General features: G+C 45.9%; 4 protein-coding genes across 8 annotated transcripts; 2 read left to right on the plus strand and 2 right to left on the minus strand.

Moving 5' to 3' along the window:
- Positions 1-1,332: 1,332 nt before the first annotated feature.
- LOC120650701 (cytochrome P450 86B1-like) lies at positions 1,333-4,722 on the plus strand. Its single transcript, XM_039927917.1, has 2 exons — positions 1,333-2,692; positions 4,000-4,722. The coding sequence occupies exons 1-2, from the start codon at positions 1,436-1,438 to the stop codon at positions 4,384-4,386; spliced, it is 1,644 nt and encodes a 547-aa protein (XP_039783851.1). The 5' UTR covers positions 1,333-1,435; the 3' UTR covers positions 4,387-4,722.
- Positions 4,647-8,059, minus strand: LOC120650702 (uncharacterized protein YpgQ-like). Of its 2 annotated transcripts, none has more exons than XM_039927918.1 (7): positions 7,849-8,059; positions 7,698-7,728; positions 7,565-7,583; positions 7,261-7,361; positions 6,721-6,819; positions 5,440-5,615; positions 4,647-5,066 (listed from the first exon to the last, which is right to left on the minus strand). In XM_039927918.1, exons 1-7 carry the CDS (start codon positions 8,020-8,022, stop codon positions 4,980-4,982), a joined length of 687 nt encoding a protein of 228 aa, XP_039783852.1. In that variant the 5' UTR covers positions 8,023-8,059; the 3' UTR covers positions 4,647-4,979. The 2 variants fall into 2 exon arrangements, with proteins under 2 accessions (XP_039783852.1, XP_039783853.1); XM_039927919.1 differs by having other exon boundaries at positions 7,915-8,052.
- A 3,589-nt stretch (positions 8,060-11,648) lies between these two features.
- On the minus strand, positions 11,649-13,214 carry LOC120650705 (50S ribosomal protein L18-like). 4 transcript variants are annotated; one of them, XM_039927926.1, is made up of 2 exons: positions 13,060-13,214; positions 11,649-12,143 (listed from the first exon to the last, which is right to left on the minus strand). In XM_039927926.1, exon 2 carries the CDS (start codon positions 12,124-12,126, stop codon positions 11,782-11,784), a length of 345 nt encoding a protein of 114 aa, XP_039783860.1. In that variant the 5' UTR covers positions 12,127-12,143; positions 13,060-13,214; the 3' UTR covers positions 11,649-11,781. The 4 variants fall into 4 exon arrangements, with proteins under 4 accessions (XP_039783860.1, XP_039783856.1, XP_039783857.1 ...); XM_039927922.1 differs by having other exon boundaries at positions 11,649-12,140; positions 13,060-13,186; XM_039927923.1 differs by having other exon boundaries at positions 11,649-12,140; positions 13,064-13,142.
- A 79-nt stretch (positions 13,215-13,293) lies between these two features.
- Positions 13,294-20,639, plus strand: LOC120650703 (protein pleiotropic regulatory locus 1-like). Its single transcript, XM_039927920.1, has 15 exons — positions 13,294-13,492; positions 13,614-13,738; positions 15,253-15,334; positions 15,429-15,485; positions 15,867-15,948; positions 16,234-16,326; positions 16,936-16,999; positions 17,236-17,321; positions 17,398-17,499; positions 17,595-17,678; positions 18,202-18,262; positions 18,345-18,411; positions 18,487-18,564; positions 19,883-19,947; positions 20,512-20,639. Exons 1-15 carry the CDS (start codon positions 13,356-13,358, stop codon positions 20,622-20,624), a joined length of 1,296 nt encoding a protein of 431 aa, XP_039783854.1. The 5' UTR covers positions 13,294-13,355; the 3' UTR covers positions 20,625-20,639.
- Positions 20,640-20,723: the final 84 nt, after the last annotated feature.

Here is a 20,723-nt window from a genome sequence, read left to right on the forward strand (position 1 = left end):
GCGCGCGATAATATTTGGAATAATTTGGTAGTGAGGTAGAAACAATTTCACTACGAACGCACCACCCTCAAGAATAGAAAATATTCTGAAACGAACACAGATAATACATATGAAAATAGGAAATAGTTTTAAAAAGAAAGCAAAGTGGTTTAAGAATGAGACAAAACGTCCCACGAAAGAAATAGTTCTGAAACAAATTTTCAAAAACAAATAAAAATGCCCCACAAACAATATCATTTGAATATTGTAAAGTGTACTAGTTTCAAATAAAAATTTCTACAAAAGTATCATCTGAGATTGTTGGACAACGGCGACTGCCGCCTTCTAGTTGCTAGTTGCTAGTTGCTAGTTGCTAGTTGCTAGTTGCTAGCAAATGAAGCAAAAGAAGAAAAAAGAATCCGGCCAATGAGAAAGTAGTTAATTTGATTAAATGGGCCTTGCACGTGAAGATTTAGGCCTGCATGGCTCCCTCCGCGGTCTTCTGCGACAGCTCGCACGCTACCGCGCGCGCTATGAAGTAGAATAGAGCCCGGCTCCGGCCCTCGGCACACCAGCCAGCCAGAGCCGGACAGACACCAACCCAAACCCGCCACCGCCATCCGCCGCAACCCCCCGTCCGGCTCCGTCGCGCGCGCTTTTTCCCGAGGCTACCGTGTACCGCTGATTCGGATCCAATGATGGCCAAACTTTCGGAAAGGGAAAGCGCGGCTGGTTTAACCATACGCAAAAATTAGCATGTCACGGTCGCGCAATTAGCATCCCCTGCATGTACACTTCCGCCCCGTTCGCCGGATGCGCAGCCTTCAGTGCTACAAACACAGGCAGCACTTGATCCTTATTTCCCTGGTATATTTAATTTGTTATTATCGTATTTTTTTTTCCTTTCGAAGAGCATAAATTTGAATTCGTAGGAAATTCATCGGAATGCTTTGTGCTCTGAACAGGCCTTGCTCGATCTGCAGGGGTTGGTTGGTTGCCGGTTGTCGACCAAATACGGTGGTGATCTTTCAGAAAAGTTGTCGCGCGTGTACGATGGGATAGATGGATGATGCAAATGCAAGTACGGACACAAATTAAGCACCACATCAGGCGACGCTCTAGCAGCACGCGCGCACCGGATTAAGCTGGTTCCGCGAGCAGGCTTAGCGTGGGGATTAAGCTCGCGCGCGTGACAAAATCAGGCTGTCTGTCGCGGCGGGAAAGAGCGAGTTGGTCCTCGCACAGACTTTCAGCTCACCTAATCAAAACGGCCCGAACGTAAGTTGCCACCAAGCAACCACACCGGCATGGCATCCCACCTATATATTGGATCCATCCCAGCCAGAAGAAGCTCGCACACTCCCTCCCTCCCTCCCTTGCACAGCGCGCAACGCAGGAGAGCCGCCACCTTTATTTCCCCGCGCCCCAGCAGCCTCCTCCGTGCCACCACCGCGCCATGAGCGGGAGCGGCGGCGCCATGGACACTGCCGCCTCGCGCAACGCCACGGCGGCGCCTGGTGCCGGCGTCGGCGGCGGGCTCGCCGGCCTGCTGCCGGAGGTGCAGACGCTGGAGCTCCTCGTGGCCGTGTCCATCTTCGTGGCCATCCACTCGCTGCGGCAGCGGCGCGCGCAGGGCCTCCCCTCGTGGCCGCTCGTCGGCATGCTGCCGTCGCTCCTCCTCGGCCTCCGCGGCGACATGTACGAGTGGATCACGGGCGTGCTCCGCGCGCGCGGCGGCACCTTCACGTTCCGCGGGCCCTGGCTCACCAACCTCCAGTGCGTCGTCACCGCGGACCCGCGCAACCTGGAGCACCTCCTCAAGACCCGGTTCGCGAGCTTCCCCAAGGGCCCCTACTTCCGCGACACCGTGCGGGACCTCCTCGGCGACGGCATCTTCGGCGCCGACGACGAGGTGTGGCGGGCGCAGCGCAAGGCGGCCAGCCTCGAGTTCCACTCCGCCGAGTTCCGCGCGCTCACCGCCAGCTCCCTCGTCGAGCTCGTGCACCGCCGCCTGCTCCCCGTGCTCGCCGCCGCCGAGGCCGCCGGCGCCGCCCTCGACCTCCAGGACGTGCTCCTCCGCCTCACCTTCGACAACGTCTGCATGATCGCCTTCGGCGTCGACCCGGGCTGCCTCCGCCCGGGCCTCCCCGAGATCCCCTTCGCGCGCGCCTTCGAGGACGCCACCGAGGCCACCATCGTGCGCTTCCTCACGCCCACCGCGGTGTGGCGCGCCATGCGCGCGCTCGGCGTCGGCAACGAGCGCGTGCTCCAGCGCTCCCTGGCCGGCGTCGACGAGTTCGCCTACGACGTCATCCGCAGGCGCAAGGAGGAGCTCGCTCGCGACGCCGGCCGCGACGCCGGGCGCAGGTCGGACCTCCTCACCGTCTTCACCAAGATGCGCGGCGAGGACAGCCGCCCCGCCTACTCGGACAAGTTCCTCCGCGACATCTGCGTCAACTTCATCCTGGCCGGCCGCGACACCTCCTCCGTGGCGCTCGCGTGGTTCTTCTGGCTGCTCGGCAAGAACCCCGCCGTGGAGGACAGGATCCTGGAGGAGATCGAGGGCATCGTCGCGGCGCGGAAGGCGCAGGCCGGGGAGGTCGAGGAGGAGCTCGTGTTCCAGCCGGAGGAGGTGAAGCGGATGGAGTACCTCCACGCCGCGCTCTCCGAGGCGCTCCGCCTCTACCCCTCCGTCCCCGTCGACCACAAGGAGGTACGTACGCAAACACACAATTTCATATTGATTTGCTTTTAAAAAAAGAATATAACTACTTGTCGATCCCCAAATAAATGTGCTAGAATGCTACTCCCTCTGTTTTTGTTTACATATCGTATTAGATTTATCCTAAATCAAACATTTTAGTATCTATAGTAGATTACTTTTACTCTTTTTTTTGAAATACGAGAGTTTATCTCCAAATGAAATGCTTGTCTAGACAGGTTCTAGATTAAAATGCACATGAGCTTCTTCCAATCCTATAGGATTTGAGTCGCTTGGAGTGAAATTCCTAAGTTCCAACAAACAAGTGTCGCATATGAAACGGGCACACCGCACGCGCTTTACATTTGAGATCGAGCTAGGGTTGCACTCCGCGTAGCCGCTCGGTGAAATGAAACTAACTCGTCCTTGTAGCGTCGAGTCCATCCCCAAGTGTGTGAGTAGCTGGCTCTATCCGCATGAGGTACGGTTACCATGCTTATTATCGGAAACTGCATGCAATTTGCATGACTTGCAAGATTAGTGTAGAAAACAAGGAGTCAAAACTAGCAGATGCCAGTGTGTTGCTGCAGCACTGAACTCTCTCTGCAGAGAGACAGAAACATAAAGTAGCAGCTGGGAAGCTGGGCATCTTAAATCCTGACGCGATGGGCTGATTCTGCATTGCACCTACTGCTAGTTGATAATGTGGCATGGCCCGTGGCCATGGGGAGTTGGGCACTGTGGACAGAAGGGGACGGGCCGGGGAGAACAGAACGTAAGCTGCAGGAGTTAACAGGTTGCAAGTAGTTCATCTACATGTTGCCTGCATCTCCTGTTTTTCCTTCTTCTTTCTTTTTTTTGGGTATCTTATGCGGCGTCTGATAGAGACGCGTGCCGATCGGGCCAACCCAAGCAGTAGCTTAGTAGTTGCACGTACTACCCGTCCTTAGTTTAGCTACTCGATCGATCATATCCTATCTTGAAAACAGTAGTCTGAGAGCACAGGTCGCTGACTTGTGCACCAGATCAGCTCACCATCACCTCCTCTGGACTAGGTGATCGAGCGAAAACAAGTCACTGTTCGGTGGCAAGCTACTATGGGCCCACAAGCAGCCAGCCTTGTCACAGAAGTTTCCGGTCCCTTTCTTTTATTTCAACCTTGGCCTGCAAAACCCCGCACCGATAACCAAATCAAGAAGAGCTTGATTTCTTGTGCAAATGAGACTTTGGGATCATCTTTATCACTTAATCGCAGCTGCTAATTCCAGTACTGATCACGATCTGCGAACCGCGTGTGCACGCCCGCGCACGTACTGCAGGTGGTGGAGGACGAGGTGTTCCCGGACGGGACGGTGCTGAGGAAGGGCACCAAGGTGATCTACGCCATGTACACCATGGGCCGGATGGAGAGCATCTGGGGCGACGACTGCCGGGAGTACAGGCCGGAGCGCTGGCTCCGGGACGGCCGCTTCGCCGGCGAGTCCGCCTACAAGTTCACCGCCTTCAACGGCGGGCCGCGCCTCTGCCTCGGCAAGGACTTCGCCTACTACCAGATGAAGTTCGCCGCCGCGTCCATCCTCCGCCGCTACCGCGTCCGCGTCGTCGAGGGCCACCCCGTCGCGCCCAAGATGGCGCTCACCATGTACATGAAGCACGGGCTCAAGGTGACGCTGGCCAAGAGGGACAAGGCCAGCAGCGGGCTCTGAGCTTGACACCGTTAATTCGGAGCTTTGCTTTGCAGATGCTGATGTGGTCTGCAAGTTGCGCAACTTTGTGAGAGGAAGTGGATGATGGTTCTGTGTGAAAAGATGCCCTCTGTTTTCATTCTGTTTCGTCTCTTTTGTAGTGCTACTTTTATTATTAAGTAATGGATCTTACCGTTTACATGTAGTGTAGACAAGTACCGGGAGTACAGAACTTTTGTATATGTATATGTGTGATGATGGCAAAACGCTGAAGCTCCAGATGATGTAACAGGTTTATTTTAGCAGTATCGTTTCAGTACAAATAGCAGCAAGATGCATGGCATCTCTTTGAATACATTTGCTCCAAACCAACTGACTCAGTACTATTACTACTCTACGTGCCCGATTTGTGTACTTGGCAGACCAACGCCATCTACGGACTCCAGACAGATAGGTTGACTGCTAATCACAGAGGCGTATCATTTTGTTCAGCAACTCTTATAGGCTTTCAACAGCAGAGAATAGCCCAGGTAGATGGACATCATCACGAGTTGTTGAGATATGGTTGGCCAACTGCACTCTCTCACAACGAATCTAAACTTGGTTGTTCAACTTCAAGCCCTGCCACTCCACTCTTCATAGAATTCAGCCACAAAGTCCTCCATGAACTTGTGCCTTTTCTCTGCTCTTCTTTTGCCAGCCTACTCACAGAGTGAAACTATGTTTCAGCATGTGGAGCAAATAAGAGAGTAATAGAACGAGTGTAAACTATTGCTGATACCATGGCACGTGCATTAAAAAAATGAATTTGGGAACAAATAACACGTGGCTGTTAATCATACATCAGTCCATAATGAATTGAGACTAAGCAAATCAATTTTTCATACACACTGCATAAATGAAGCAAAATAATTTCCATAAAAGAAGAGGAAAAACAAGGCAAACTAGACCTAACATCACTTTACAGCTCTTACTAGATTCAGTAGGTGTAGAGATAATGCTTTCTTCCTGAATTTTTATACAAGACAGATATGCAGCAGTAAGAAGACTTTTATAACAAAGCCCAACCATTACCTCTGTCTTCATCATGTCCTTCAATTTAAAAAGCTTCTCATGAAAATGATTAATCGATGTCTGTTTCTCTTCCTTGGACATGCACTTTTCCTTTGACAAGTTATCACGCGGAAGTATTCTAGGATCATGCAATGCGCTGTTCTTGCTCCCACCATACGTAAAGCATCTTGCAATACCTGCAGGTATCACTTAAGAAGATCAAAACATGGAATTCTTATATGAAACTAAAAAGGTAGACAAAACATATGAGCATCTTTAGTCTTCTTTGTCCAGACGTGTAAGCATTTCTGGTAAAACTGTGAAAAGCCACGTAACGGGATCCACATTCCAAAATGAAAATGTACAACTACAACCATGAAAACTAGTATAATATCATATGTTCTATCTTTGTTCTCTTTTTTTCTTCCGTTTTAGTTAGCACATCAAATGTAATATGTACCTCGCACCTGTATGCTAACAGTAACAATAGTCTGATATGCAATGGTATGCTAATATTGCAATTAGCATACCATTGCATATCAGTTAGGCGAATAGCTACAGTAAGTTATAAACAAATACTATTTGAACAACTGTTCAAGTGAATTTCAGAATGAAAACAGTTTGTATGACAGCTCTTAAGAGAGGTTAGAGTGATTCTGCAACTGCAAGTAGGTGTCAGAAAGCTATACTACTGGTTTGCAATGCCTTTAGATGCACGAGTAATGGTATTCTGGTGTGGAGCCAGGAATGGTTTGGACCCTGGGCTGAACCAGTTCAAAGCTTCAAATGTGCCTATAATCCCTACTGAGTCAAGATGTTTCTAGCTCTTGGTCTCAAAAAAAGATGTTTCTACACAAAACCAAGTAAGCTTCCACATATTTTTAGGCCAATAACCAGGGCTGCAGCACGGGCAGCCAGGACCCTGGTGGCCTGGCTCTGCCACAACTTATGGTGTTCTCCCACAACAGTCAATTTGGTAAATTAATGGAGAGGGAAACGTTCGATGCATCTATTCTAGCAGAGCTCAAATAAATAGAAAAATGCCACCCCTTGGGGAAAAAGTTATGTATATCTAGGTTGTAGAGTTTGCTAACACTTGGGTTTCCTCTCCATATCCTCATTATATATGCATCCTTTTTCTCTTTTGTTTCCTTTTATGCTGGTGGCTCATGTTGGATTATGGCTCTAGCCTACCCCAACTAGCTTGGGACTAAAATGCTTTGTTGCTGTTGATGTAGAGTTTGCTAACCTGTATTGCATTATACAGAGTAGAATTTAAAACTCCGCTTAAGCAGTACTTACCAATTGCACCAATTGCATCCAGGCGATCTGCATCTTGTACAATTGCAAACTCAAGAGTGGGATCAGCAATAGACTTCTTTGAAACTTCATTTTTGAATCCTGCAGTTTTATGAAAGGGTTAACAGAAATTTTCGCAACAGTAATATCAAGAATGTCTCACTAAGCATGAATTAAAATGCTCTGCTGCAGACTACCATAGAGGAGAACAAACAAGTGCATGAAGAGAAACAAGCTGAGATGTGAGATCATAATAAAATGCGCACACGCAAAATGAAAGAGGAATAAGTCATGGGTTAATTAGGCTCAAAAGATTCGTCTCGCAAATTATAGACAAACTGTGTAATTAGTTATTTTGTTTAACTACATTTAATACTTCATGCATGCGTTGAAACATTTGATGTGATGGGGAATCTTGTAAAGTTTTGGAATTTTGAAGGCAACTAAACAAGGCCTAGATTGTGTCCCATATGAGTTGTACCGATGAAGAAATATGAAGTACAGATGCATAAATGCAAACAAGTCAGTAGGACAATAACTCACCCATCCCCTTAATAATTGACACTATTTCATCCTTCTGCCCTTCCTCCAATCCTACCTCTTCAAGAAACATCTCGACGACACTCATATCCTCCACATTGTTCCTATCCAGTATCCATTTATGCAATCAAATTCACATGCCGGAATTAAACTCCATTATTAAAAACAGTCAAAATTCTATCACTAATGCATAATCGCCACAGCACAAGGGATTTCAGGCTTTCAGCTATTATCTCTAACTCAACTCCCTTTCACTTTCTTAAAATCTAAGGAGCAAAATCAACAAGACAGTAGAATCCCCCCTTACTTGGTGTACTTGTAATCTCCTGCATAAGAAAAGAGAAGGAAAAAATTGATCACATTCGAATGGAGAGTTAAAGCAAATGAAATCGAGAGAGGATATTTGCGGGTGGGGGTGGGGGTGAGGACTGAGGAGTTACCAACGTCGTGCAGGAGAGCGGACAGTTCCACCTGCGGCAATCAAACGGGCACGCGCGTCAGCAAATCGAATGGAAATCACGGGGAAGATAGTCGCGGATGGGGCCGAGCAACGAAGAAGAGGCGATGGAGAGGCGAGCGGTTGGTGGTTAAGGTGAGGAGGAGGGCGGGGGCGGAGAGGCCCTCCTCGGCGGCGAGCGAGAGCGCGAGGTCGCGGACCCGGAGCGCGTGCGCGGCGTCGTGGGACGCGTCGCGCCCGGCCATCTCCCTCCCCACCAGCTCCTCCGCGCGCCGCACCGCCACGGGCTTCGCCGCCGCCGCCGCCATTTCGACCTCCGGAGTTGGGCTCGGAGTTTCCGGCTAGAGCGAAACAAGCGGGGCGGCCAGGTAGTTCCGGCCGTGCGAGTCAACTCACCCGACGAGCCAGTCAACGCGCAGCGCCTCGCCCGTCCGATCGAGAATCAAAGGCTCTCGCGTCGCACGGAAAACGGTCACCGAAGGGTGTGGACTGCGGAGGAAAAGCACAACGGAAAGCGACACACGGGAGTGAATTTCCATGCAGGGGCGGAGACAGGGGCGGGTTTGGGCCATGGCCCCTAATGTTAATGTTGGTGTAACTACACATAAACCTTCTAATTTCATTGTTAATATTGCTTATTAATAAGATGTGGCCTCTTCTAATTATCAGCATTAGTAAATTAGCCCCCTCTATGTTTCAATCCTTGCTCCGCCCCTGTTCCCATGGGAGCGTGTCCTGAATCTGATGAGAAGAAGAAATTTTGGATGACCGTGTCGCCGTTTTCTGATGGCTGAGGATGGCATGCAACATGTATATATAAGCTATATGTGCCATTCAAGTATTCAACCGATACTTAGAACGCGTGAACAGTGTGGAGTGGATAGCTAAGATCCGTCCTTAGATAATCAGATTTATTATTGTTGATCTGATCGTGCAAAGTCTATTAGCTGAAAATAGCTTGGTGAGGCCAGCTATAAGATTATATAGAGTCTATTAGGTTGTCTAGAACTTTTTAATGATCTGTAGCTGATCCAAATATGGCGTAATTTACGTTATCGAATTGCAATTCCAAAATCAGCTGGCGAGTGGTGGCGTAATTTATAAGATTACTCTTTCACTTTTCACTCGTGCATGAGCAATGGCCAAGGTGGTGACGCAGTGGTAGCTAAGCTCGGGCAGAGGAGACGGATGCTGGATTTCTAACATGAAATAACTAAGGTCCTGTTTAGTTTCCCAAAAAAATTCCTACAGTGCCCGTTACACAGTATAATTGTTTCATATCAGATGGATCTTTTAATCCAAATTAGTTCTTGATTTGATATTAATTATAAAATAACAACAAAATATACTATAATACTAAAATTCAAATTTTTTCGCGAACTAAACACAGCCTAACGGGAGAAAGAGTGTCAATTACTCTCTCTCTCTCTCAAATTAGCTAGCTGGCGACGTGGGAGGGTCCATTGGTAAAAAGGATAAGCCTCCAAGGAGTATAGTAACAAGAGATCCACAAAAGTAAATAACCCAGCCGCACACATGACTACGCAATAGACGTAGTATTTGCTTCTAGAGAGAACCGTGGAATCTAGCATTGTCGTAGTAGTGAAGTACTACGTACTTTCGTAGCCTTGAATGTCACCAGCCGTGATCACAATTTAACAAACACAAACACTCCTGCTAAACTCTAGTTCTTTTTTCCTCCCTCATGGCAAGTAGTGGGCCTTGTCCAGGTGTCAATTTTTTATAGGCCGCCCCTCGCCCCCAGCCCCAGCTACTTCCTCCTGACCCCTGATCGTGCTGTGCAAGTCATGAGCCGCGTAACCGAAGACTTCGCCGGCACTGCCGTACTTGACCGTATAATTCCGCTCGTTGCTTCGGCGCCAGCCACACGGATTCCCTCAGCTAATCCGATGGCTAGCGGCGCAAACCATGTCTGGTTCGCCCGAGGCCATTAAAAACTAATCATTCTTGTCTTTTCGTCTCGGGGAAGTCTAGGATTAGGCGGCTGCTGGCAGCCAGTTGCTGGCTTCTTGCACGCCGGCGCGTGCATCGGCGCATGATGGCCCCGGCGGCGGCGGCGGAGGAGGAGGACGTCGCTCTGGCAGCCGCCTCGGTGGCGAGCGGGCGGCGGCGGCGCGGACAGCGGAAGCTCGCCGCCGGCTGGGGCGCCGTGTTCTGCTTCGGGTTCGGCAGCCGCCGTCGCGAGCGCGGCGAGGAGGCGCTGGCGGACGAGGGGACGATGCCGCCGCCGGAGGGGTGGGTGCGGCGGAGGAAGCGCAACGTATCCGTGGACGGGGACCCGGTGCCGGGGACGTCTGGTAGTGACGCGATGAGGCGCGGCGCCGGCGACAGTGAGTCCCGGTGCTGCTTCTTGTTCGTGGCGCCGGCGCGCGCGCCTGGACGACGCAAGGTGAGTCCAAGAGCTCGGCAGTAGCAGAACACTGGAACACGTGCGCGATACGTGACATGACCCTCGTGTTTTGTACCAATTCGTGTTGCAAACTTGCTCTAATGCTCTAGTATATGTAAGGTATTTTATTATTTCTCGAAATCCATTCGGAGAGTTAGAACGTTTCTCGATTTCACTATTTTTTTTGTTGTCGTCCAATGGTAACGGTCTGCTTCCTGATCGAATCCCTATCACAGCATAACGCCTTGGACAGCGGCAGCAGCAGCAGCACCCACGACGAGCAGCGGCAGCTAGAGCACACGGAGCAGCGGCCGCCGCCGCGGCCACCGTCCGAAGCGCCTGCGGCCCCGTCGTCGCGGACCCAAGCCACCGTCGGCAGCCGCTCGCGCCGCGCGGAACGACCCCGCGGCGCGCCCGCCGAGCCGCGAGCGCGGGCGCGCACCGGGCCGAGGCCGAGCGACAGCGGAGGATCCGGCAAAGGCGAGGAAGCGCCCGCGCGCGGGCCCTGCGCGAAGGCGGTGTCAGCCGGCGTGGGCGCGTTCGGCCCCGTGGTGGGGCTGTCCGTGGTGGCCGCGGTGTCCATGGCGGGGCTGCTCGGCGGGCGCGTTTGGGCCGTGGCCTGCGCGTGCGCGTGGCTCGCCGCGCTGTCCAGGCTCCTCCGGCGGCGGGAGGCGCGGGCGGCCGGGAGCGACGGCGGCGAGGAGGCGGTGGCTAACGTGGATTCCAAGGAATACAAGAAGCTCGTCGTGCTCCGGGGGTTGCTCGACCGGGATCGGGGGCAAAGGCCGTGAAGGCATAGATTGTACTAGGAGCTCATGCAATAGAGAAACACATAACTACTTGCCATTGTAATGCTCTTCTGTATCTGTATGTGTATAATGGCTCTTAAAATGTGATCTTACTCTGCTTCGCTTAATCTATACGGCCTAATTTGGCCCAACCAAACGGCATCAAGGGCCCTATTTGGTATAGTAGTGCTAGGTGTAGCCAACTTTAACCATTAATTACGAGTAATAAATAAAGATAGTTTATAAAACTAACTCCACAACCCCTACGCTACTTCGCGACACGAATATAATGAGGCATTTGACCGCACAATTAGAGGATAGTTATTATAGCGTTACTGTAGCCAATGATAGGCTCATTAGATTCGTCACGCAAAGTTGCACCATCTGTAAAAATATTTTATAAATAAATGTTGTTTAGTACTTTATGCATGCATTATTTTCTTTGTAACGCAAATTGGCTAGGGTACCAAACGGAGCCCAAACAGGCAACCTCTGCCATGTGGGAACTGTCCTTTTCTGATAAGACCGGCCAGGTGAAGGCAGCATGCTAAATCTATGATGTACAGCAAATACAGCATGCAATTTCTTCTCGCATGATGTCATGAAACTTTATATGCAAAACAAATATAACAATTTCCATGTCATACGATACACGATTGCCTAAAAATAAGCAGCAACAAGAATCTACGGACTGAGATGTACAACATTTCCTGTCCATTCAGAACCAAAAAAGACATTCAGCAATACAAAAGTCCTTTTATTGACTTAGAAATGTCCCACTTAGCACCATATTACAAAATAGCAAACTTTAGAAACACAGCTCAATGAGCGTCAAATGCTAAATGAGATCAATAATTTCAACATAACAATCACAACAATTTGACTCCAGCTTCTCTAACAGAATCTATTACAGCCTTGACTTTCCCATGGTACTTCTGTTCTCTCTTCATATGGATGGACACTGCAGGTATTCCCTTGAGCAGAAGGCGCTCACCAAGCAACTTTCCAATCTTCGCCGCAGCTGAAACATCACGGGTCGATTCCATGTTTGGTCTCAGAAGCTTCTCCTGCGAGCTTGCTGAACATGCGACAGTCGATGTTGGGGTATGGATGACCTGAGCGGATACATACTTGTTTGAGAAATGCATCCTCAACAGGTAGGGCTTCAGAAAGCGGGTGACTCTAGCTGCCCTTTCTGGTGGAGGGATCACCATGGTCACCGGTTTCCCTGCTGCACATTAACAAGAAGAAAAGAACTATTATTTGCCATACATTTTATTTTTTCAGCAATGAGGAGCCGATGGTCAGACAAGGGAGTGCAAACCAATTCTCAGTTGCCTGGGCAGCAGGCAGTAATCTGGTGTCATGCTAGTAATCTTTCTAGTAGTCTTGCTTATATAGGTATGCTAACCAACCCGATCAATATAGAAGCCATTCTGCTTTGAACAAATAAATCAACAATCCACCCTGATACGACTACTCAATTACTCAACTGACACGGTATACTGCTGAGATACTAACTTAACAGTAATTTATAACTTAGCACAGTGAAGCTTAGTGCATCAGCCTAGGAGAAGACCGAGATTCCCACAAAATGCCAGTTCAATCAACCTTTGGTGTGGCCTCGAATGGACCATATGGCCTGCAGAAGACCAGTTGCCAACTCCACATTGCTGCAGGGATATGCAGACTACAAGAACAGACCAAACGAGGATCTGATTTTGAGCAAAAGGAGGGCGGCCTAACAACGAGCGTCTCCCAAATTTTCTATAGAAGCTGCACAAAACAACTAAGAGAAAGGGGGACAACAAGAAAGGTTGTAAAATCCTGACCGACAATAGTAGCTACAGAGCAATTTGCGAGGATAACATTCAGACGGAACTTTGCACAATCGAACCGTAGGGTCCAGAGCCTCAGGACTTGAACCAGGAGGAGCCCTCGGAGCCAACCTAGTGAACCTCAGCACTCGTCCACAGCACAAGATAACAACAGGATCCTTCCCCGCACATCCATGGCCTCATAATCACTCCATCTCAACCCAACCACAACCGACCATTTCACCCAAGTCTTAGATCCAACCCGTAAACTACAGAGTCGGATCAAACGAGAAGTAAAGTAGGAAAACGCATAGGAGAAAGCCGGCCTACCTACCTGTGGTGAAGAGAGCAAGAGCCGCTCTGCCGGAGGGCCGGGGACGCAGCAGCAGACGGCGGCGGCGAGGCAACGAACGGAGCGTGGTGACTGACTGGGGCTGGAGGGAGAAGGGTTAGGACTCTGGAGAGGAGACGCCCGATGGGCCGAGTCATTCGCTGGGCTTGTAATCCATGGGCCGGAAAAAACTCGACCGGGCCCACGCGCTGCCGCGAGGATCTGGCAGGTGGGACCGGAGGGGGACAAGACGAGCCGCCGACTCGAGGTGCGAAGGGAGCGGGGGGAGTGGAGTATGCCGGCGGCGATGGCGGCGGATGGATTGCCGGTCGAGCCGCAGTCGCTGAAGAAGCTGAGCCTGAAGTCGCTGAAGCGCTCGCTGGACCTCTTCGCCCCCGCCCAATCCCTCCTCTTCGCGCCCGACGCCGAGAGGTAAAAACCTAGCTCGCCCCATTCCCTTCTCTTCTTCCTTGGCAGCCGCAGAACCCTAGCGCGGACGGAACCCTAACACCGCGTGTTCTCTTGGTCTCATTGCTGCTCGGGTGGGGGGCAGCAAGAGGATTCGCACCGGGTGCAAGGTGAGGGCCGAGTACGGGGCGGTGAAGGATCCGCCTGCTGAGCAGGGGCGCGGGCAGGGCAAGGGGACTTCGGCGCCGTCTACAGCGCTTGCGTTGCCAGGTTAGCTTCGCTCTTTTCTTCTTTCATGTTATGACAAAAAAAATTGACCTTTTGCTCCTCGAAGAACTATTTTTAGGTCTTTTGGAACTTTTGTGGTTTCGTGATTTTTCCGTAGTTTTCTAGAGCTGGCACAATTGATTGATTGTAAAGTTGTTTACAACGTACCACCTCTTCTCTAATTTTGACCAAATTTATAGAAACTTATATTAACATCGACAATATCAAATAAATGCACTATCATGACATTCATGGTGACTTTAATGAAACTAATTTGATGTTGCTGATATTGGCGCATTTTTCTATAAACTTGGTCAAAATTAGAGAAGTTTGACTTAGGACTAGGACAAAACTAAAAACGCCTTACATTTCGGAATAGAGGGAATACAGGAATCAGGGCATATCTTGTGAAAAATGTAGTTTGCAGGTATATGACTGCAATCTGCATAACTCATTAGTAGCAAAAGACAGGCTACATGCCCTGCTTAAATTACCCAAAACAAAAGTGAGCAACCTTAGATGATACTGAACTACCACCAAAACGAGTTTACTAGTATTGAGTTCCTTAGGCAGTCATCTTTTGTGGTTTGATAGCACTGATGGTCTGATACCCTCATTCAGCAAACACAGTCACTGCTGCAGGGGAAAAAAGTGTCTTACACAGAACATTGATGGGGTTTGAAGCAGTACCTCAATTCTCATTCTATTGCAATGTCTCCTAAAGGGTTCCATTTACGTCAGCTAAACCCATCTGGTGTAAACTTTTCCCCCTGCTCCTTCTCTGTATCGAACACGAAGAAGAACTGAACTGGTATGGACCAGGGGAATCCGGCTGTTTAATTAAAACAAATCATTGCATTTGTCCCTGCTCCTTCTATGTATCACAAAGGAAATCATAAAAAACCTTTCGGATTTCCTTCTGAATAGCCTGCCACAAGTAATCTTCATTTTTCAGATGTAGTTTGTTTTGCTTTTCTCGCAGAGGCCGGTTATTATTGCATTTTCAAAAAAAAAAATGTTAGTTTGCTTTTCATAAGATCTTAGTCCTGCTGGCAATATGTCTCCGGAGCACATCTGAATGTATATTGATCAAGTACTACAAGTTTCACCTCATATTTCCATTGGAGAAACTGATATTGTCTAGATTGTCTGTCCAAGTAGATGATTCCTAGTCGTGCAGTTCATCTTCCACAAACACCTTATGAACTAAAAGTTCCACTGTCCTATATAGCATTCATTCACTTTATATCAGGACAGGACTAAACTGCAATAATATATTAGGACAGGAGCAAACTGCTTTCTTGGTGCTGAAATTTCTAGCGTCTGCCTAAAATTCAGTATTTTTAACATTGTGAACGTGATGAATCGCTCCCTGGTGAACTCAGCGTTTTAATATTTTTTGTAGCACCTTTGGAATTGTGATCCATTCTGATAATTGGAGCTGAAAAATCAAACCCTTCGGCAAACTGCGGTCTCCTGTTAGAAGCTTTTATCTGAGCTTGCAATTATCTTTTCAGGCACACAAGATACAAAAGATGCTCACAGAGAAGGCACTAGTAATGCCATTGTCCCTGCACCTCTTATGCTACCAAAAGCACCGTAAGTGCATTCATGTTGCCTTGCTTGTTGTTAAACTAGTTTAACACCCTAATGTTTTCCCCTTAACTAACTTCTCTGATTGAACTATGTTCAGTGAATCTACAATTCCTGGCAAAAATACAACTTTGTCAATTCCTGGATCATCTGACAGGTTTGTTCACCTGTCTTTGTTTCAATAGCTATTGCCCTTGTACCATGTAGCATGACATGAGTATTGTTTATGGTATTGCACTGGTTGCATTAACAGTGAATAATTGTTTTCTGTTTATTAGTTGCTAGGCAAACTTCGAGATCCAGTGTAACCATCTTACTGTTCTTCTAGTGTCCTTTTCTTTTGCATGGATAAATGCCATCTTTTGTATTTTCGTAATATATGTGCAGCCATATTGCTCTATCCAAAAATGCTTTATAGGCTCTCAAGAAACAAGCAAATTCCCCTAGATATCTGTTCACTTCTCAATCATTACTTTTTGATGCATTTTACAACTTAGCAGTCACTTGTGAATTGCTGATTTCTTGATACATCCTACAGATTTTCTACATCGGCACTGATGGAAAGGATACCAAGTAGATGGCCACGGCCTGTGTGGCATGCTCCTTGGAAGAACTATCGGGTATATTCATCTTCCATTCAACATTTCAACCGCAACCTTCAATAGTTTGTTACCTAATAAGTTTGGCACATTTGTGAATGGTTTCTGGGAATTTGATTCCACCTCGTTAGTGACATAGGTAATAGGTTCCATCTTTGTGAATTCATGTTCTACTATTGACAGCCTAAACCACTAACACAGGGCGACGGGCAAAAGCTTTCACTTTCCATGTTCTTTGCTTCCTAAAACATGGTTTTCATTTCTCATTCTCAAACTAATATCAATGGTTCCTGCAAATATATACAGGTCATCAGTGGTCACTTGGGTTGGGTGCGTTCTATAGCGTTTGATCCGGGCAATGAGTGGTTCTGTACAGGTTCAGCTGATAGGACAATAAAGGTGACGTCCACTATCTGAAGCACACCTTTTTTCTTATACTATTCTATTTGGCTATCTGCATATCATGCTTTCGATGCTATTATGGAAACTTGCTGCATCAAGTAGGATTCTAGTTGTGAGTACCATGTTGTGGATGCATTTGTACGAAGCTAGATCATACAGTAACCAGATCTTTGTGGAGATTGAAAGAAGTGAAAAACTGTCAATTTACAGATTTTCAAAAGTGTTTCAGAATTTTAGGATCATTTTGGAATATTTGTAACTATTTCTAATGGCTATATGAATAGATGACAAGTTGGTGGGTGTTTAAAGCGTGAAACCGGATCCAAAAACTGTCTGCAACTAAAGCTGCTTTGTAGTGCTTTTTGTGCCTACTCCTGGGAAACTAGAAACTAGTGTGTATTTATAAACTACCACTTCGTCTAGTGCAATAACATAATTTGTTATCAACACTTTTAACTGTCCTAGGAACGCCTTGCGATTCAAATGATATTTATGTTACATCTCAGCATTTTCTCCAGCTTCTTGCAAGACCTAATTCGCTCTTACATTAAGCCATCAACCAACATGAGTTTGTTCATTCTTCCTCCAACTAATGTCATGCTGTAGATATGGGATCTTGCATCAGGAACACTGAAGCTTACTCTGACTGGTCATATTGAACAAGTTCGTGGTAAGTTTCTCTTGGTTTTGGTTAGCCAGGATTTCTCAACATCCTTACAGTACCATTTTCCTATCTGTTGGAGTATATTGAGCCCATGTGTATAGAGGCCCATCTAGAGGCTCATGTGTAGGTATTATATATACCTACCCTTCTAGGGTTGGAGGAATACAAAAAATATTCTCTCCAATACTATCCCAGTTTGAAATTTAGTGATTGATGGTGGATGTAATTCACGTTTGATGTAGGACTTGCTGTCAGCCAACGGCATACTTATTTATTTTCTGCTGGTGATGACAAACAAGTAAAATGTTGGGACCTTGAACAAAACAAGGTTAGTTTTACCTCTTATTGTAATTTATATTGCATATAAACATCTGTTGACATCTTGTCCATATTCTATGTTCAAGGTTATTAGGTCTTACCATGGGCATCTGAGCGGTGTTTACTGCCTCGCTCTCCATCCAACTATTGATATATTACTGACTGGCGGTCGAGATTCAGTTTGCAGGGTATGAAATAATCTCTAACGATTGCACGTTGTGAAAAAGGTCTAGCAGCATACAGTGCTTTATGATTTATCTGATTTACTTACCTTCATATACAGGTGTGGGACATCCGGACGAAAGCGCATGTTTCTGCTTTGACAGGTCACGATAACACTGTCTGTTCAGTGTTTGCACGCCCAACGGTAAGGAAACAATTTCGACATTTCACATTCTTGTAACTCATCTGAAATATTTTCTTCCGCTACACAGTATTCTCTTCATCTGATCATGTGTAAAACACTCTTGAAATTTCTTCTTTGCAGAATTATAGGTTAAGGGCTCTGATATCTGTATCACATTTTAGTTTTACTCATGTCTGATTGGCAACAGTGAACAAATGATCTTGACACGTTATAGGTTGTGTATTTTGTGCGTATCATAAATTTTGGAGTACTTTTAACAAAATTACAACTATGAGCACTCACCTATAAGTAAACTACAAAGGACCAGTTTCACAGAACTACAACTATTTGTGCCCCTAGTAATACAAAACTATGACTTCTGCACAAAACTACAACTATTCGCTATGTTTTTCACTGCACAAAGTTGTAATATTTTTTAAAAAAGTGCAAGTGCTTATAGTTTTCTGTAATTTACTCTACTCTAAATTGTATTTCCCTATCATAATACCTACTCTCGGATACATTTATATTCCTTATGTCTCAGGATCCTCAAGTTGTAACTGGCTCACATGATACAACTATCAAACTCTGGGATCTTGTTGCTGGTAAGTTATCTATCAATTTTTTTTTAAAAAAAAGTGAATGTTTTCCTGTTTGCTTTTCCAATTCAGTTCGTTCTTTGTGCAGGGAGGACTATGTGTACTCTTACACACCATAAGAAGTCTGTTCGGGCTATGGCATTGCATCCAAAGGAGTTAGTTTTTTACCTGTGTTCAGTTCCATATCATCTATGATGTTTTAGACCTTTGCAATAACATTTCATTTACAGGAAATCATTTGCATCAGCATCAGCGGACAACATAAAGAAGTTTAGCCTTCCCAAAGGAGAATTCCTCCACAACATGCTGTCAGTCTCTTATATTTGTGTTTGTGTTTGTGTTATATGTTTTTTTGATCACATCCTAACTTGGGACATCACACTATATATGCTAATTGCTACTCGATTGATATTCAAATTTCAAAATGTGTATAGTATGTTGTTAGGTGGAAATGTTTTTTTCAATATCAATAAACATAGGGTTGTGTACCACAAAGCCAAGAAACCTTGCCTTTTGTACAACATTGCAATTAAGTGATCTATATATGTGCTGTTGTGATTATTTCTTTATTATCTTTGTAATTTTAGATGATTTTTATCACCTATCTGATAAGTAATGAATTTGAATATCCATGTGTAATTTCTACTACAATTTGGTGTGTATTTTCTGCTACAATTTGGAGTCTAATGTGCCATGTATCTGTGTGGTGTTCACTGGATAGTAAGATCTAGATTAATCCTTTTAGTTTCAGTTTACTAAAAATTTGCTTAGCAAAAATGTACAGAGGCATTTGTGTGGTTTTTTCAGATAGTATGATCTAGACTAACAATTCTTATCAATTACTCAAAACCCGACTGAACAAGTCTGTTATACTTACTTGAGTTTGGATAAAACCACGAAGCAGCATACGGTGCAGGACTGAAAACATTCAAAAAGGAAATCGTTGTTTGCACATATCGTTTTTTGTTGTTGCAGTGTAACGCTGATTTCTGGTGAGACTTTCTCCTTGCTACATAACTAGGAAGTGGGGTTCAGGGGACATACATGATGTACGATCTCTAGATTGAACTAAAGTACAGTATTTATAATACCCCCAGATGCTGGAACGGAATCTCTTTGAAAGATACATAGCCTGTTAAAAAGTTTGGTTTTAACCTCAATGGCTTTACACTGTTTGGTCAAAAAGTACAAGGTAGTGGGTTGTGTCTTTTGGTGGATAAAAAACTATTTTCTCCTTGTTATTTTCAATTAAAAATCAACAGAGGTGAAACAAATAATCAGTTAGTTTAGATGGGAAACAAATTTGGCCTCTCAAGGAAGCTAAACCCTTGTTATTATGCTGATTAGTGATGCTTTTAATTTTAGTCATAGTGTCTCTGGACCTTCAGTCGTTCTGTGCAATGTGCAAACTGCAAAGGGAACTCATTGACTCCCTCCTTGACTTTTTATTAATTTTACCCAAGAGAAATGCAAAAAGGTTTACCAACTAAAGAATACAATGGTGGTTCCTGAATGAGTAGAGCTTTAAATGCTGCCATGATGCTTATGTTCTTGTGTGGAATATCACTTCATTATTTGGCATTGTAGTTTCTCTGGACTGACACTTCTCATGTCTATTATTGTTAGGTCTCAGCAGAAAACTATCATAAATTCTATGGCTGTAAATGAGGATGGTGTCATGGCAACTGGAGGTATGCATTGTAAAATTTGGTGTATTCTATTAATTTGATTTTATCTCTAGGGACCTCCCTACAATGAAAAACTTGTGAAACCTGACTATCACATGATGAAAAAAAGAAACCTGACTATTACTGTCGTTAAATATTTATATTAGAAGCATGGAAGATCAAATTTGCATTGATAAAAATGTTTCATTAATATAATAATTTTTATATGTTTTATAAATGTATATAAAATAATTATTGCCCGAATTTATGATTTGGGCATCATTCAGTTGTTCAGAACAGTGTATTTGCATTATTTAGTTCACCATTCTATACTTGCTGTAGGCATCATATTCTGCTTTATGTTTGTCTCTTTACCACTTGTAGAAGAGCAGTATTTGAACAACTTTCAGCAAGTTTTGGTTTCTTCTGGTGAAACGATTGTTGCCTTTGTCATCTCATTATTTCCCATAGTTTCAAATCACTTTGGAGAGAGCATTCATATTATTTGTTATAGGCAGTAAGATTTCATGAGCAAATCTGCTTTTATACTGTTAAATTCTTCCTAGTATTTGATTTTTTTTTGAGCAGGGGACAATGGAAGCCTGTGGTTTTGGGACTGGAAGAGTGGCCATAACTTTCAACAAGAGCAGACTATAGTTCAACCGGGTAAGTATTGTTTTTCACCATGCATTGATTGGTAATAGGATAAGCAACAGGTAGACTGTTCTTCTAGTGTCCTTTTCTTTTGCATGGATAAATGCCATCTTTTGTATTTTCGTAATATATGTGCAGCCATATTG

This window comes from Panicum virgatum, chromosome 9K (genome assembly GCF_016808335.1).
Source record: "Panicum virgatum strain AP13 chromosome 9K, P.virgatum_v5, whole genome shotgun sequence".
NCBI lineage: Eukaryota > Viridiplantae > Streptophyta > Magnoliopsida > Poales > Poaceae > Panicum > Panicum virgatum.

Bases quoted from the DNA above. Each gene is read 5' to 3' on its own strand.
- LOC120650705 (XM_039927926.1), bottom strand. From the start codon at position 12,126: ATGGTGATCCCTCCACCAGAAAGGGCAGCTAGAGTCACCCGCTTTCTG.
- LOC120650702 (XM_039927918.1), bottom strand. From the start codon at position 8,022: ATGGCGGCGGCGGCGGCGAAGCCCGTGGCGGTGCGGCGCGCGGAGGAG. The intron at 6,820-7,260 runs GTGAGTTATTGT...ATAAAACTGCAG, and splicing joins GTCAATTATTAAGGGGATGG to GATTCAAAAATGAAGTTTCA. The intron at 5,067-5,439 runs GTAATGGTTGGG...CTCTGTGAGTAG, and splicing joins AGGACATGATGAAGACAGAG to GCTGGCAAAAGAAGAGCAGA.
- LOC120650703 (XM_039927920.1), top strand. From the start codon at position 13,356: ATGCCGGCGGCGATGGCGGCGGATGGATTGCCGGTCGAGCCGCAGTCG. The intron at 17,500-17,594 runs GTATGAAATAAT...CTTCATATACAG, and splicing joins GTCGAGATTCAGTTTGCAGG to GTGTGGGACATCCGGACGAA. The intron at 18,565-19,882 runs GTCAGTCTCTTA...TATTATTGTTAG, and splicing joins GAATTCCTCCACAACATGCT to GTCTCAGCAGAAAACTATCA.
- LOC120650701 (XM_039927917.1), top strand. From the start codon at position 1,436: ATGAGCGGGAGCGGCGGCGCCATGGACACTGCCGCCTCGCGCAACGCC. The intron at 2,693-3,999 runs GTACGTACGCAA...CACGTACTGCAG, and splicing joins TCCCCGTCGACCACAAGGAG to GTGGTGGAGGACGAGGTGTT.